Source organism: Xyrauchen texanus, chromosome 33 (genome assembly GCF_025860055.1).
Source record: "Xyrauchen texanus isolate HMW12.3.18 chromosome 33, RBS_HiC_50CHRs, whole genome shotgun sequence".
Classification (NCBI taxonomy): Eukaryota; Metazoa; Chordata; class Actinopteri; order Cypriniformes; family Catostomidae; genus Xyrauchen; species Xyrauchen texanus.
The window spans coordinates 31,853,631-31,869,793 of record NC_068308.1 but is presented as its reverse complement, the minus strand read 5'-3'; the positions used below and the strand labels follow the sequence as shown (position 1 = coordinate 31,869,793).

At 37.0% G+C, this 16,163-nt stretch overlaps 1 protein-coding gene across 1 annotated transcript; it reads left to right on the top strand.

Annotated features, from left to right (window-relative positions):
- Window positions 1–518: 518 nt before the first annotated feature.
- Window positions 519–13,073, top strand: LOC127626703 (probable G-protein coupled receptor 142). Its single transcript, XM_052102677.1, has 3 exons — window positions 519–630; window positions 9,960–10,107; window positions 12,118–13,073. Exons 2-3 carry the CDS (start codon window positions 9,975–9,977, stop codon window positions 13,071–13,073), a joined length of 1,089 nt encoding a protein of 362 aa, XP_051958637.1. The 5' UTR covers window positions 519–630; window positions 9,960–9,974.
- Window positions 13,074–16,163: the final 3,090 nt, after the last annotated feature.

Here is a 16,163-nt window from a genome sequence, read left to right as displayed (position 1 = left end):
TAAAAAGACCTTAACAACCACATAGCAACACTCTAGCAACCACCCACAACACAGGTTTTGCACAGAGAAGCACAACTCTTATTTTCTGCAGGAAATGTAAAAATAGTAATTGATCATAATGGTTTAAGCTTGAAAGGACCATAGAGGCTATATTTCAGTTTTAGATCACAGCCAGAATGAAGAGTTCTACAAAGGACACACACAGCAGATAAGAGGTCCCCTGGGTCTGAAGGTATCGCTGTGTGAAATTATACACCACCTTCCTCGTGTGTCTTTGCGCTATACTGACCTCCCAGTGAAAGAAACACCTCCATATCCCTCATTTCGACTTTCTCTCATGTGCTTCACTCATTTACTAAAATCCTCCTTATGAAATGGAAATAATTCTCACTCTTTGCTTTACCCCTCCCTTCCTCTCTCCCTTCTCCTCTCTCTCTCTCTCTCTCTCTCTCTCTCTCCTTCCATAACTTCCTCCAGAATCCACTCTGGTTGCAGTGATGTGTCTGATATTCAAAGACATCTACTCTTCCTCCCTGTCCTGCTCAAGGGCTCAGTGGCTGGCATCGGTGGTTTGGACTACCGAATCTGTGTTTAGAATCCACGGATGGGGACCTGCAGCGATCTGTGAGGGTAAGGAAACCTCTTTCAACTCAATCTATCAGTCTACCTGTGTCATTGTGACTGTTTGGCTATACCTTGATGGATAATTTGTATTTTTATAAGTGACCATCAATTGCAGTTATGAATATAACAAAAAGCTATAAATATTGTACTTTCATTTAAGTGCATTCAATACTTGTTTGACAAAAGATGCACTGAAACTTTTAGAATCACAAATAATATAACGTCTGTTACACCTTTTGATCTTGAATAAGTACAAATATTCCATTAAGTCTCACAATTACTGTAATGTGAGATCCTGTTTAAAATAGTTTTAGATGGAGTATAGCATGTCACACCACAGGACATTTAAACTTCCAAAAAGTGTTTTATGTCAGTCACCCTTAGAATGTAGGATGTAGCTCTCTCCATTTTTTATTTGACCAAACAGCTTTAAAAAAATGCAGTTAACCAGGGTAATTTGTTTTGAACACAAGCCAGTAACTTGAAGTTTTGGGTCTGTCCTCTGCATTATATCATCTGAACATTTGCTCAAAGAACTACAGGATATCCAGAGGTCAGATCTGGAAGTCAAGAAATCCAATATACTTGTGTTCTAAAAAGGCTGTACTAACGTTTTTGGAAATGCATAGTCTGTTCCTCCACTTCTCTCTCTCTCCATTGCATCTTATTTTTCTCTTTATAAACAACAACTAACTGTACACTATTTCCTCTGCGAGTCCTGATATGTATTACTATCCTGTTGTCCTTGAGCTCATAATATTGTCTCAGGTGTACCGGCCCAATATGAATAATTGAGAGTGTTCATTAGAGAACAGCATTTAGGGAGAAAGAGTTGAAACCCTACACACTGACACCAAACTGCAAAACAAAGGCCATTTTTGGTTTTAAAGACACCAATTGTTTGCGGTGCTTGTGAAGGCAAGCATCACTATTAGTAGGCTATTGCTCACTTGGGGTTAGAAAATTTAACAAACCTCTGACCTTAAGTATTATATTTGTACATGGACATGAATGATACCTCAAATCACGCATGTTGAGAAGAGGTGTGTGATTGGATTTTCGTCTGAGGGGCGATTAAATGGGTGAGAAACTCCCATTGATTTACATAGATGCATCAACCGCAGCCATTTCTATCATCTATCATTTCTAGAGGGGTTTTTCGGTTGTGCAATGGACTAGACGTGTGTTGTGGATGCCCCGCTGCCTGTTATAATTAAACTTTACCTTTACACTTAATTTTATAAACCCAGACATTTTTTATCTTAAAATCCATTAGTAATATGATGAAGACAGGGAAAGGAAAACTAAATGAAAAGGGCCCTGGAGTAGGTGACAAAATTGAATGTTCGACAAACACAATGGACACGGGAGAAGATAATGGCGGCCAAGCAAGTCAACATACAGCGAGTTCAGCAACTATAGATGACATTTTGGTGTCTATTAGCGCTCTGAATCACATGGTGGATTAAAGGTTTGCCGAACTTAATGTGTCCATATCAAGCTTGAAAGCTGAACTGTCTGACATTAACACCTGTGTAGTGACAACTGAGGAAGCCTCGAAATCACATGAAAGTCACATCAAGGAACTGGATAGATTGTGCCACAGTTTGGCAACTAATTAAAAAAATCAGCAAGCTAAAACCAATGATTTTGAGGCACGTTCTTGCAGGCAGAATTTGAGAATTGTTGACATCAAGGATAAAATGGAACGTGGTAGACCAATCGACTTCATTGCCAATCTACTTCCATAGATACTGGGAAAAGAGCACTTTGACAAACCCATACAGATTGATAGAGCTCACTGAAGTTCTAAACCGATTAAGGATGGTAAACCCAGGCCCATCATAGTTTGACTACATCACAGGAAAACAAAAGAACAAATACAATGGCTGGCAAGGGAGAAGTGGCCACGACATTATGATGGCTGCCGGGTTTTTATCTTCGCTGACTTAACGTCGGCAGTGATGAGGCAAAGGCAGCTCTTCAATGGCATGGAAAATTACAAAAAAAGGAACATAAGATACGGATTTCGGTACCCAGCCAGGTTTATTGTCACTGTTGGCGATCACACCATTACCTTCAACACACCAACCAAAGCAAATGACTTTCTCAACCAAAGAGGGAAGGATTGGGTATCGGATCGGATCACTGAGCAAGGTGAGGATTCGGTGTAGTTGTCGTGGAGTATGCCCTGGATTCATGTGTGTCAGATCTGATAGAACACTATGAAACTTAGTGGGACTTCAATAATTTTTTGGCGAGTACTGTTCTAATTATTTTGTCACTAATTCAAGCGGAGCATTGATGGATATTTCAGTTGGAGGAAAGCACACAAGCTTATGCAATGTTTTTTTGTTTCTAGCATTAACATTAGGTTCTTGGTTCTGTGGTGGATATGGGGTGTTAATAGTGGGACCAGGGGAGGGTTTTATATGTCTGTTTTTTGGGGTGTGGGGGGGGCTGATGGAATAGTAAGATTAGTCAGCTTGAATGTATATTTAAATAGCCCTTAAGATCACTAAAGGAGGATACAATTTTTCTTCAAGAGACAAATATTAAGAAAACCTTAGAAAACTGCAGTCAAACTGCTCCGCACACCTTGGGATTCGCAGGTGTATCAATCAAATTTCATTGTTAAAGCAAGCGGGATTGCCATTCTAATTCTTAATAATATGCCATTCGTAGAAACACATCCAGGCGATTTCTGATCAGACTAGAAGAAATGTAATGGTGCATGGGAAATTTGCAAAATGGTGATGCTTGTAAACTTATATGGCACAAACTTTCATGATCCTGTGTTTTTCCAAACAGTATATAAAGCCATTCCCGATCTGTCTGAATCTAAATTTATCATTGGTGGTGATTATCAGTGGGTGTCCCAGATTGAGTGTTAGACTCAAATTAATGTATTTAGAAGTACCTCAGTTATCAATAATCTTATGGAATTTTTCAATATAAAAGATATCTGGAGATTATTATCAAGACTAAAAAGATTTCTCGTTTTTCTCCCCAGTACAGAAGACCTACACTACGATTGACTACTTTTTACTGGATTCAAATTTATTGTCCTCACTTTTGGGATGCAATTATCACAATATTATTATATCAGATCATGCGCCTGTCTGGCTTGATCTTAAGGTGAATATAGAAAAAGGAGGCTACAACTGGCAGTTGAATACCTCCCTTCTAACGGATCCAAACTTTTGTGAGATCCGTAAGGACAAAGTAAAATCATTTTCTGACACTAATGATAAGGGAGATGTACAGGAATCTACACTCTGGGAAACCCTGAAATCTGTGCTCAGAGGACATATAATCTCATACGAAGTAGCAAGCCTTAAGCAGGCAGGGAGATGATTGGGCGAAATAGAAAATCAGCTAACAATTTTGGAAAATAAATACAATTAAAATCAAATGGTTGATTAAATGGTGGAATTGTTAAAGAAGAGTATCACTTTGAAATACAAATATAATTTCATAACTTTAAAAAATGTCATAAACAGTCTCACAGATTGGACAAAAACAATTTGAATTAGGTGAAAAACCCCACAAGTTATTGTCACGATCCTGTCACTCTGTCAGTCTGAGTTTTTGTATGACAGGACCGTGGTATTATCGTCCCATGTCTGTCTTGTGTCTGTGTCTTGTGTCTTTGTGCGAGAGCACGGTTTCAGATGTATTCCCTGCCATGCGCTTCAGTCTGTCATGTTTCATGTCGGGAGCATGGTGTCTGGATCCTGACTTCCTGTCTGGTTCGGTTTCGGTCTGTGTCAGGATCTGGACACTCGTGCTCCATGTCTGTCTGTTATTGACGTGGGTGCTTCGCACTTATGTCATCTTGGCAGCATGCACTCGCGTCAATAGTTTGTCTGTCCCTCGTGAAAATAGGTGTGCGTTGTGCGCCCGGGTCACGAGCTGTCTTGATGTTGTGCTGAGGTTTGGTCACTTTGGTCTAAGGTGTTGGGTGCGTCCTGTCTTGTTTTTGTCGCCTGTTTTTTGCATCACGTGGCGTTTGCTTCGCAGTGTATACTTAGGTTTCGTTTAGTGTGAGAATGCATGGCATCACTTTGTTTGACGTTGCTACGTATTCTCTCGTCTTGTTTGTCGGTTGGCAGGGTCTCTCTCTCCCGCACAATCCTCCGCAGTCGACATTTATCCCTCTTGGAGGCTTGATTAGCCTGATAAGGGCCCGGGTGTGTATGATCACGCCCCGCCCTCCGCCCTGCCACAGTATGCAAAAAATTTTACCACTGAAAGAAATTCATGAAATAAATAAGTGTCCTGAGATATCTCACTGGTGTCTGTGACAGCTCTAGACTCAGCAAACGGCAATCAAAAACGTGTCCGCAGGTCACGGACAATGACATTTTCTGCCTGTCAATCATTTTGCATGTTCTTTTAGTATTGTAATTGCAGCGAAAATATTGAGGTATAATGGCATATTTATGCCATGTTGCTCATAACAGTTGTCAGTTGAGGGAGCTCTGTTGCTGCTGATATTTTTGACAACACTCAAAAATATATTTGAGCCTATTTTCAAGATGTATCCATTTCAATTGAATTGCCTAATCTTTAACTAAATAAAATTTATAAATCTTACAAAATGCAAGTTTTATTTATTACATTTTCTTAAAGACTATTCAATTCAATTAGATTGAAATTTGTTATTCAATTAAAATGGGTCAATCTTAAAAATAGGCTAAAATATTTTTTAAGTGAACCGTATATGCTCGTGTCGGTGTCAAAAAAGCTAATTTGGTATCTGTTGAATGCAGGGTTTTGGAAAAAGGGGCCTGGCAAGTCCAACAGTTCAGTTTGTCGAAATTTTAGAACTGCTAAATTTGATTACAGCACATTTAAGTATTAGTAACTCAAGATGTCATATTAGAAATTTAGTATTCACAGTCAGCCTTCAATGAATGAAAGTGTCAAATAACAGGATGGTTACTTGAGAATAGTAGTATTCGGTTGGTCATGTGATTCTAACATGGCAGCCCCCATCTGCAGACCCTCTCCATGTAGAATAAAACAGCTTTTATAAGGTTACTGATATGACTCTTCATTTTAATGTGAGTGCTCCTTATTTCCTACATATATTGCAAAATTACAAATTGCAAAACTATCTTTAGGAGTTAAACTTTTTTAATGAGGTAAAAATGAATGAGTACACCTTTTAAGTTTATTTTACGATTCACCTACAATCAGTTATAATCTTCTTTGTTTGGTCTGTGTTAATGTATACAGTATGATCTAAATTTGAGCCAATTCAATTAAAATTCTTAAGTACAATCAACAATATTTAAATAAAAAATCTGAGTTTATACTACTTGCATCTTGTTGTCTTTACTCAAATAGGTAATTTCATTATATAAGAACACCGAGTTAAGTGAACTTACAGTTAAGCAAGTTTTGGAGTTGCCATTACTTAATCAATTGTATAAAGTCAACTTATTAGGTTTTTCCTTGGCAAGCACAAGCATCATTCACATTTTCTTGGGTGATTTAAAAATCTAGTTTTAAAATGTTCTTATTGCACGCAGAGCATGTATGGTGAGGCAGCAGGGCTATATAGACCAGACCACACAGTCAAACCAGCTGATATTTCTGTTTTCAGTGGTGACAGTATAGATGTTTTACTTCACTGTGAGTGCACAGTTGGGGATTAATGATACATGTGAATCACTAATACAGCACGGGGTAATTTCCCACTGGATTGTTTAAACAGAGCCATAGTGCATATACCAGCTGATATTTCTTATTCTAAGTGCATCATTCAGTGAAAACATCCTTTCTTACTGGCCATACTTGTGCTTTAATGCTCGAGGCGCTGATTCTCTGTTTAAACAGATGTAGGCCGCTTGCGTGGTTCACATGTGAACTAGGGCAGTAATGGAAAACATTGCTGTTTGGTATTCATATACTAATTTAAGCCATGCTATAAGCTAAAAAAAAAAAAAAGAAAGAAAGAACAAAAGTAATGCTTTGATCTTAAAGAGATTGTATGAGTTATTCCAAATCAATCCTTTTGAGACCCTGATTCTAGATGTTAGCCTATAGATGGGAACTCTTTAATTTCTTAGCCTTGGATTTAAGCTCTGATTGCATATGAGGACTATATAAGTGCATAGCCAGTTGTTTCACCCACTAATTAAAATTGCATTGTCTTGTATCCAACATATCCATGTAAAATGTTATTTTAGATGAAGAAAAAGTTGTTTGCCACTGAGAAAGAAGATTTCCCCAGGAAATGTGGATATATTAAAGGCTTTGCTACAACAGGCATGTCTAATGCATGGGAACAAGTTCTCTTTTGAAAGATCTACACCCCTGGAGAACATACTGTATACACATTGAAATCAGTCTCTTGGTATGGAGAGGAAATTGCAATATACAATGTTTACAAGGCAGCATTTTATTGATATCCCTCAAACGTTCTGCTCAAATTCAGAAAACAAGTGCCACATCAACACTCACAAGACCTTTATATACACATACAAGCTCCTCCCTATTGTAAATCTCCTAAATGAGCGATGGTTTGTTTGTCAACAGAAATGTTTTCAGAGGAAAAACAACATCAGAAGTGAAGTACTGAATAGCCTCTCTTCTGTAGCCTAGCACACATTCACCTGTGGTTAAATATTCATCTTTTATCAGCTATAAAGCGATACTATAAGTCACAAAGAGAAATAAAAGTTTTATTACAACCTTTATTACCATGGTAAATAAACAGTCTGTGTTAATGACATTATGCTTCGCTGGAAGTGCAAATTATCAAAGATGCTTCTTGTATCCTTGCAATGAGACAAACAGCTTGCAAAAAGAAGTCTAGACGCATTGTGAACAGATTTTTGTAATTTAGAGGATTTTACTTTTTGCCACTTTCCACAGTATTGTACTAATTGGTGTCCCATCATTTTATTTTGAAGCAATAAATGCACAAATCCAAAAAAAAAATAAATAAACTGTGTTGGATAATCTTTTTTCATATAATAGTCATAATTTGCTTATATAAGATTAAATATAATTGCATGGAAAACAAAGTTTAAAAAGCATAAGTGTATGTCATCATATTTTTTTTTTAATGCCAACAAATAAATTAAATCACTAAAATCAGATTATGAAACTGTTTTCAGACAGGTCTTCATACAAAAAGAGAAAATAAAACAAAGCATATGATAATTAATTTGACCTCCTGAGGGGGACAAACAACATTTTCTGAATCTTAAGCACCTCGCTTCACTGACTCTTTGCTGAAACTGTTTCAAACCCTATTTTGTACATGCACATTGGAAAGTGCCATTTATGCACAGTTGTTGTTATCCCTATTCTGCATTATTATAGGTGTTAAATTACATCAGAACCACAGCAGTACAAAAATGTATTTGTTTGTCATTTAATGAAATGAATGAATGAATGACAAACAAATGTGGTTTCATTTAATGAAACCACATTTTCTTTTATATATAAACAAAATTATGATAAAAACACACAAATAAAATGCAAATATGGGAAAAGAAGAGCTTCATAATTGATCTTAGCCTGTGTTCCCCACTGAACTCCCTAGTATGGCAAAGATGAAGTCATTATAATGTGACAGCAGACCAATCATTCCTGCCTTTTCCAGTTTTCAACCACAGAGTGACTTTGTCCACCTAAGCAAGATTCTTGATGATGCAGCCCATCATAGGAGGCAATCATGTTCCACAACATAAACCTTCTCATATTGTCTGTTTGCCAGGAGGAAAGAATGAATGGCTTTTAAACATACCAGTTCAATTTCAATGGCTCCAGAGCACACTGTTGAGGTCACAAACAACAAATGCAGACTGCATATTCAAAATGTACAATTAAACCTTTTGTATTCAGTATTAAAAATGTAACAACCTCCGATCAACTCCAAAACACATTAGCAAGAGAAGTTGTTCATAAAACCAGATGATGTCATGAGCTTAAAGGAAAAACACGGAGCAACTCTGGGTCAGGTGTTAAAAGCAAATAAACATGTTTGGCAGGGGTGTAAGCAGAGGTGACATCACGATTAAACAGAAAGTAAGCTAGAGAGAGGAAAGATAAGAGTAAACCAGGATGTTTTGATCTTGTTCCATCTGTTCAAACAATCTAACAATTGTTGTTAACCTGCCTCTGTCATTAACACAATGACCTCTTTAGAAGACCATAGCATAGTAAAAGTCAGTGCTGAAAACATTACAGCTTCCATGCTTCATGCTGTACTGCAGACTTGGGCTGAATTCACACATCAGCAGAATGCAGTTGCAGTCCTGTTTGGGCTTAATACGGCTCTGTTCTAGTGGTCGACGGATATGTTATTTTTGTTTGTTTCTTTTTTGTATCATTTTACAAGAAGGTCCTATTTGTTAACATTAGTTAACAAAATTAGACAATGACAATGAATAATACTTATTAAAGAAATATTCTGTGTTCAATTCAAGTTAAGCTCATTGTAAGTGCTTCACTGTAACCCAGATTTTGAAAAAGAATGCAAATCCAAATGATTTATTTTATTTATTTTTATATGTTTTTTTTTTTCTTCATAATTTCTTTATTAAAATTTTTTTTTAATATATAATTCATTATACCTATAGCATTAACTAATATTAATGAATGAAATCTTTTTGTAAAATGTTACTGTTTTTTTAATGGTTTATGCTGTTGCTGATTTTTGGAGAGAAAGGGGACCGATGGCCAATGCTCAAACATTTTTACAATTTATCTATTTCAATCATATGGAGTATTTCCATCAAACTAAATTGAGTAAAACATTTTCAATAATACATTATTATAAATTAAGAAAGTTTAATTTAATCAAATCAGTTTCATTGACATTTTTCATACAATTGAAATTTGCAAATCTTCAAAGTAGGCTGAAATATTTTGAGTGAATGTGAGTGTGTAAATGGAACAAACACAACATTTCTGAAATCAAACTAAAGCTTATTTTACATACTACATTTGAAAACATAAAAACAGAAAATGTTTATTATCCATTAACAATGATGAACCATGCCAGCATGATTTTTGACCAATGCCCGAATGCCGATAATCTAAACAATAATAATAATAATAAAAAGGCCAATTAATCGGGCTGGGTGACATTTCGCTCTATCATTTGTTCATGCGCAGTTCGGATATGTAAGACAATAAAAACTGCATCTATAAACTAAATTAATTCCAGACGGAATGTGTGGGCATACAAAAGGCTTATTTTACCTTGATTTCAGTTACTGTTCAGAGTGACATAAGTTTTATGTCATACTATTTGGACACAAGTGAGAAGTTTAAATATTTCCTTCCTGTTCTCTTTCTTGTAAAAAAAGAGGAACTCAGAGGCCATGATTGACTGGCACAATGGCACAGCGCCCGGCCACCAGGAAGATGAACGGAGCGCTGAGGAGAGGTCAGAGTGTGTGCTGGCTTACATCCCTGTCATCTACTACAGTGCTCTCTTGTGTGTAGGAGTGCCAGGTATGAGATGTGTACAAGATTCTAATTTTAATACCTATAAACATGGTTCAGTTAGGATATATTGAGGAGCTTTCATGGGTATTAAAAGCTGTGTAACACAAGATAAGAAAAAGTCCAGATGCAACTACAGTTTCACAGGAATGACTGCACTTTAACCCTCATATAGTGCTGGGGTCAAAAATGACCCCTTCTAAATTTTGCTTCTTTAATATACATGGTTTCCTTCATCTCAGTGGCATGAGGTATGGTGAATTTCCCCACATTTGATATCTACATACACAAAAAAATAAATAAAAAAAAATGTAAAAATTGGACTGGATTGTGGTGGTGTGACAAAAATACTCACACTCATCGTGTTCAGGGTCAAATTTGACCCCACATATTAAATTAATGGATGAGATGATAAAACCGAAGATTGCTAAACTTTCTAAAATCTAAATATATATGCAAAAACATAATTTTAATAATAATTAGTAATAATAATAAAAATAATCATCCAGTAAGATGGCTGCAGTTTGCCCCTAATTGCAGTAATCCTTGAAAAAAAAAAACGATTTTACTGTAAAATTGGCCATGGATCATAAATTATTCCATATTTGAAATGCAGATTCTTGGCACAAGGGAAATTAGGTCTTCCTTACCGTTTGTCCTTTGATGGAAGAAGGTGGTGTTACTGTAGAATTATTTAGTAAGACACATATCAGACCAGACTAGAAATCAATAAGTCAACAAACATTTAAAAACACTCATCTCAGGAGAGGCTGGCATGTAAGCTGCTCGAGGAGAAGAAAGTCAATCAATAAATCAATTCCTACATAAACTAACAATTAATTAGAGATTTGTTTGAAGGCCACCGTTGCACTGCTACTATAAACAAGTTCAGACTGACAGGCAGATGCTTGCCATTCACAACAGCCAATTTAAATAAATGTTCTAGCTTTCAAAGTGAATAATGAGATTAGCTAAATATATCACCATAGTAACAAATCTTAAGCTTCAAGGAATAACTGTCATTATTTACTTAACCCATGTCATTTTAAACCCATATGGTGTGTTTGCAGAATCTTCACTCAACTCTTTCAAGAGTCACCATGGTGACAAGCTCCAAAAACATGACGGGGAGTAAATTACAACAAAATTTTCATTTTTGGGTGAACTATTCATTTATATATTTTCTTCCCCCCAGTGTCATTCCACCATCCTCTCTGCAATGGAGATGTATGTCTAGGCCATATTTTCCCTAAATAGTTATACATCTTTTTTTTTTTTTTTTAACTCTTAATATATACAGTACTTATCTCCTCTCTTGTCAACAAGCAAAATAGTCATACATTTAGCTTGAGTTTATTATTTTCTTTATGGAAAATGAGGGCAAATGTCCCAGGACCTGGCATTTTATCTAAATTTGACCCATAATATTTCACTTCCCATCAATCCTGCTGTTTCTACTCCCTCCCTGCCCTCAATGTCTCTTTTCTTTTCTCTGTTCCTCCCTTCTCTGGCCTCACTCCAGCTCTGTTTATAACATCCCTTTTTATAACATCAGGATATGTTGTGTTTTGGATGCTGGCCACCAACATTGGATGCTGGTGTCCCCAACAGGTTTCCTTACAAGGTTAATCAGCAAGACTTTCTTGGTCAACCAGGTTCACACTCTCAAATATATATATATATTTATATATATATATATATATATATATATAGTCTACTAAAAATGTCCAACAGTGTATTAACATGCGTTACAGGAGATTTGAGTAATTTTTGTCATTTGCACCACAATGTAATTTCCACCACACCTCAGATTCTGTGTGATATTGTGTTTAATAGACAAATTAATGGAAAATTATGGTAACTGATATTATATATGTATATATATATATATATATATATATATATATATATATATATATATATACACAGTATGTACACACACACACACACACACACACACACACACACATATACATACTATTCTCCTATTCTATCTAATTCCAGTTCTCTCTTTTCCAGTGAACATCCTGACATTGGTTGCTCTTTCCCGGCTGGCTGCTCGTACTCAGAAGGCTCTGTATGTCTATCTTCTTGCTTTAACTGGCTCGGACATTCTCAGCCAGCTCTTTATCATATTTGTGGGCTTCCTGCTCGAAACAGCCGTGTTTCACCGAGATGTCCCTGTGCTACTGCTCCGCTCGGTCAGCATGCTAGAGTTTGCAGCTAACCACGCCTCTATCTGGGCCACGGTACCACTCACGGTCGACCGCTACGTTGCTTTGTGCCACCCACTCCTTCACAGACAAATCAGCTACCCAGCACGGGCCTGGCGAATCATTGCGATGGTAATCACATTAGCACTTGCATCTGGCGTGCCATTCTTCTGGTGGTCAGACATGTGGAGGGTCAGCCGTCCGCCAAACAACTTGGATACTGCTTTGATCTGGACACATGTGACTATTATCTACTTTCTTCCATGCAGCATCTTCTTGGTGCTAAACTCCTTGATCATCCTAAGGCTTCGGAAGAGACAGCAGAATCAAATGTGCCATGAAAAGAGAGGGCAGCATCTGGCAGTGCCAGGCAAGCTGGGCAAAACCACAGCTATGCTGTTGGCAGTGAGTTCGGTGTTTGCCATACTGTGGGCACCTCGTACCGGAGTGGTGCTCTACCATCTCTATGTTACATCAGTGTACCAAGATTGGCGTGTGCATCTAGCGTACGACCTAGCCAACATGCTAGCCTTGCTAAACACTGCTGTGAATTTCTTTCTGTACTGTTTTGTCAGTAAGCCCTTCAGAGCAGCAGTTAGTGACGTCTTGCTGTTTCGGGAGGGCCCGTTGCACCCCCGCCGGTCCCTACATCACCAGCGCACCCCCGCCAATGCCTCCACATCCTCTATTTCCAGTGGCAACAAACGTTCTCAGAGAGAGGTCACCCCTCTCTCATTCAAAAGTGCACACATCACCATGTAATCCTGCTCACCTCAGACCTCTGATTTAAAGGGAGAGTTTGCCCAAAATTGAAAATTCTGTCATTCTGTTGATCCAAACCTGTACAGTATGACTTTCTTTATTCCACTGAACACAAAAGGTGTTAGGCAGAATGTTAGCCTCAGTGAGTGACAGGCTTTTTAGTTTGAAAATGCATGTGGCGGCCAATGTTGTAGCTGCGTTGTTCTGCCAGCTTCAACCTTCACATTGCATTCCTTAAAAGGCGATGGGATGTTCATTTGGAATTGCTGTTCGGTGACGGAACACGAAGACAATTGCATTTCAGAACAATTTTGTGCAGCAATGTGCAGTAAAAGGGATTTAAGCATTTAAGAAACTTTTGGAGAATGCTTGAAAATGGCAATGTGGACGGAAAACGTTTCGAAAACGATAACGGCATTTTCAAATGTATCCGGATAAATGTAAATGTACCTTAGTCCCTAACATTCTGCCTTACATCTCCTTTTGTGTTCAACAGAAGAAAGAACTCATATGGTTTGGAACAATGTGAAGGTGAGTTAATAATGACATCATTTAAATTTTTAGGGTGAACTATCCCTTTTTAAAATGTGTCATTTCTGTACAACTAGTGGCATCAAACGGAATTACAAAAAAAAAAAAAAACAGTTTCAAAACTGCGATTGGTCAGACTTGCTCATAAGGCAAAAGTCATTTTTCAGTACATCATGGACATCTTCCAATTAACTGTTCCACCATCTCAAGGACATAACTATTCCATTCCAGTAAAACTGTGTTTTTATACGGGTGTGAATATCTGTGTTATTTATTGTCTGTCTTTTGCAGGGTAAAGAAAACAGAACGTATTCATGAAACAAAGATATTTGGCTCATCAAATTAGTACTGTTATTTTATTTTCCATAAATGGCTAACCTTTAAAGAAATAGTACACCCAAAATAAAAATTCTGTCATCATCAAATGATCTACTAACTCTCATGTTGTTCCAAACCTCCATGCCTTTCTTTATTCTGTGGAACACAAAAGGTGAAATTAAATATAAATCATATAGAGTGAATCTGGAAAAGTGCTGTCAGCCTCACAAATGACAAAAAAGTGGTCCATTTGACTTATGACTATATTCCAAGTCTTCTAAAGCCATTTGATAGCTTTGTGTGATAAATGGACTGAATTTTAAGTCAATATTAACTGAAAATTCATTCAAACATCAAACCTTTTGTGTTCCATAGAAGAAAGAAACTCACATTGGTTTAGAACAACCCAATCTAATTTGTACAAAATTTATGAGTTGGCTATTTCGTAGGGTCTTGCACGATGTTGTTCGCATAAACTAGTACGACTTCATCACGTACAAATTACGATGTGAGTTCTGTACACAAGGAGAATACTTATTAATATTATGCCCTTACCCACACCCCTTATCTAAACTTAATGAATCAGTAAAGTGTGTAAACATGATCGGAAGATGTTGTGTGTGACAGAAGCAAGAAATTGTCAATTATTAGATCTTAAATTGTCCAGCGATGTCATTGGCTCTAGTGAAAGTCCTAAGAATTCAAAAGAGTGCAGTCGCACAATATCATACGAATTAGCCAAATATAGAATAGTCTTACGAAACCTGACAATTACACCGTGAGAATGTTTTGGTTTGGAACGACGTGAGGGTGAGTAAATCATGACAGAATTTCCATTTCGGGAAGTATCCCTTTAAAATTTGATATTTTGATATTGTAAGAAAATGTGTCATGCATTTAGTGTTTTTATAAATGTTATTCATGCTGCAGGTAAATCTTTTACAGTGTACATTTACAGTGTTGTTAAATTAATGGTCTTTTATTCTGTTATCATTGATTAATTTACGATCTTAAATATTTCTGAATTATTCTTGCATCATTCCTCCCTTTTTTAGATGGCATATGTCTTCAGTAATATTCCATATGAGAAAACACATGTAATTACTCAAGAATTTCATGTTCTCATCAAACAAGAGAAAGGCATGGTTACATAATGTTCTGGTCAAGACCCTTCTCGCAGCTGTAGGTTATTTTGCATGACTAAATTAAACCTGTTCAAAGCCAGTTCAATGAAGCAGAGCGAGATGGTCAAGCTTTTTAACCCTGGTGAGCAAAGTGCAGTCGCTGGCTTAGCTGTCTACTGAATGGGGCTTTAAAAGGGGATTGGATGTGGGAACACATGGACTGAAGACACCACTGTACAAACAGACTGATCCCAAGAGCTCAAGGTCTGCTGTGCAAAGCACACTCACACTCACTCGTGCAAACAACAAAAATGTCCATGCGTTAAAATCTACCAGAATCACCAGAATTTTTCTGCCCCACTAAAGTCAATTGTATGACTCAGTTAAATGATCAGATATCACACAGAACTTGCCAGTATACACTTAAAGAGAATCAATAACATCTTTAACTACAAGAGCTCAATCTAAATGGAAAGGAACATTTTAGGGTTTTCACCAACACACTTGCCAACATATACGGTCTGTTCACTTTTAAAGTATGTGCATCCGTTTTCCATTAAATAATTAGTTTAATTTAAGTAAATCTGATGGGAAAGGGGAAATGAAGGGAATACGATTGCAAAAATCAATTAAATCAGTACTTGTCTTTTTCTATGATAACATTGCTTTAACTAAATGTGTTTTGATGGCATTTTTATGACTAATTATTTAATGAAGCATACTTTTAGCTAAAAGGTACATTAAAAGCAAGCTTTAATTTAATAATGCTGGTAAATTACAAACAAGAGTCAGAACAACTAACATGGTCTTGCTTTACTGCAGTTTGTTCTCCAAAAACACATGCACTCAGTTTGCTTGCGTTCAGAAGCAGCTTGAGCTTCGGTTATGAACTCTTCTCATCTCTTGTCCTTTTAGCGCACTTGTGTTTCTCAGCACCCAATTATGCATCCTCTCTCTCTATCCTTTTTTTCTTTCTAGTTCTCTTTCTCTTGCCCTCTCTCTCCCCCTTCTCTATGGTGAGAGGGAGTCTCTGGCCCTGTATGTGTTATCAGATGTAGTCGCTTTGAAAAAGTCCCCTGCTGCCTCACAAACACAGATGCCTGAGAAGAAAGCACAT

Bases quoted from the DNA above. Each gene is read 5' to 3' on its own strand.
- LOC127626703 (XM_052102677.1), top strand. From the start codon at position 9,975: ATGATTGACTGGCACAATGGCACAGCGCCCGGCCACCAGGAAGATGAA. The intron at 10,108-12,117 runs GTATGAGATGTG...TCTCTTTTCCAG, and splicing joins CTTGTGTGTAGGAGTGCCAG to TGAACATCCTGACATTGGTT.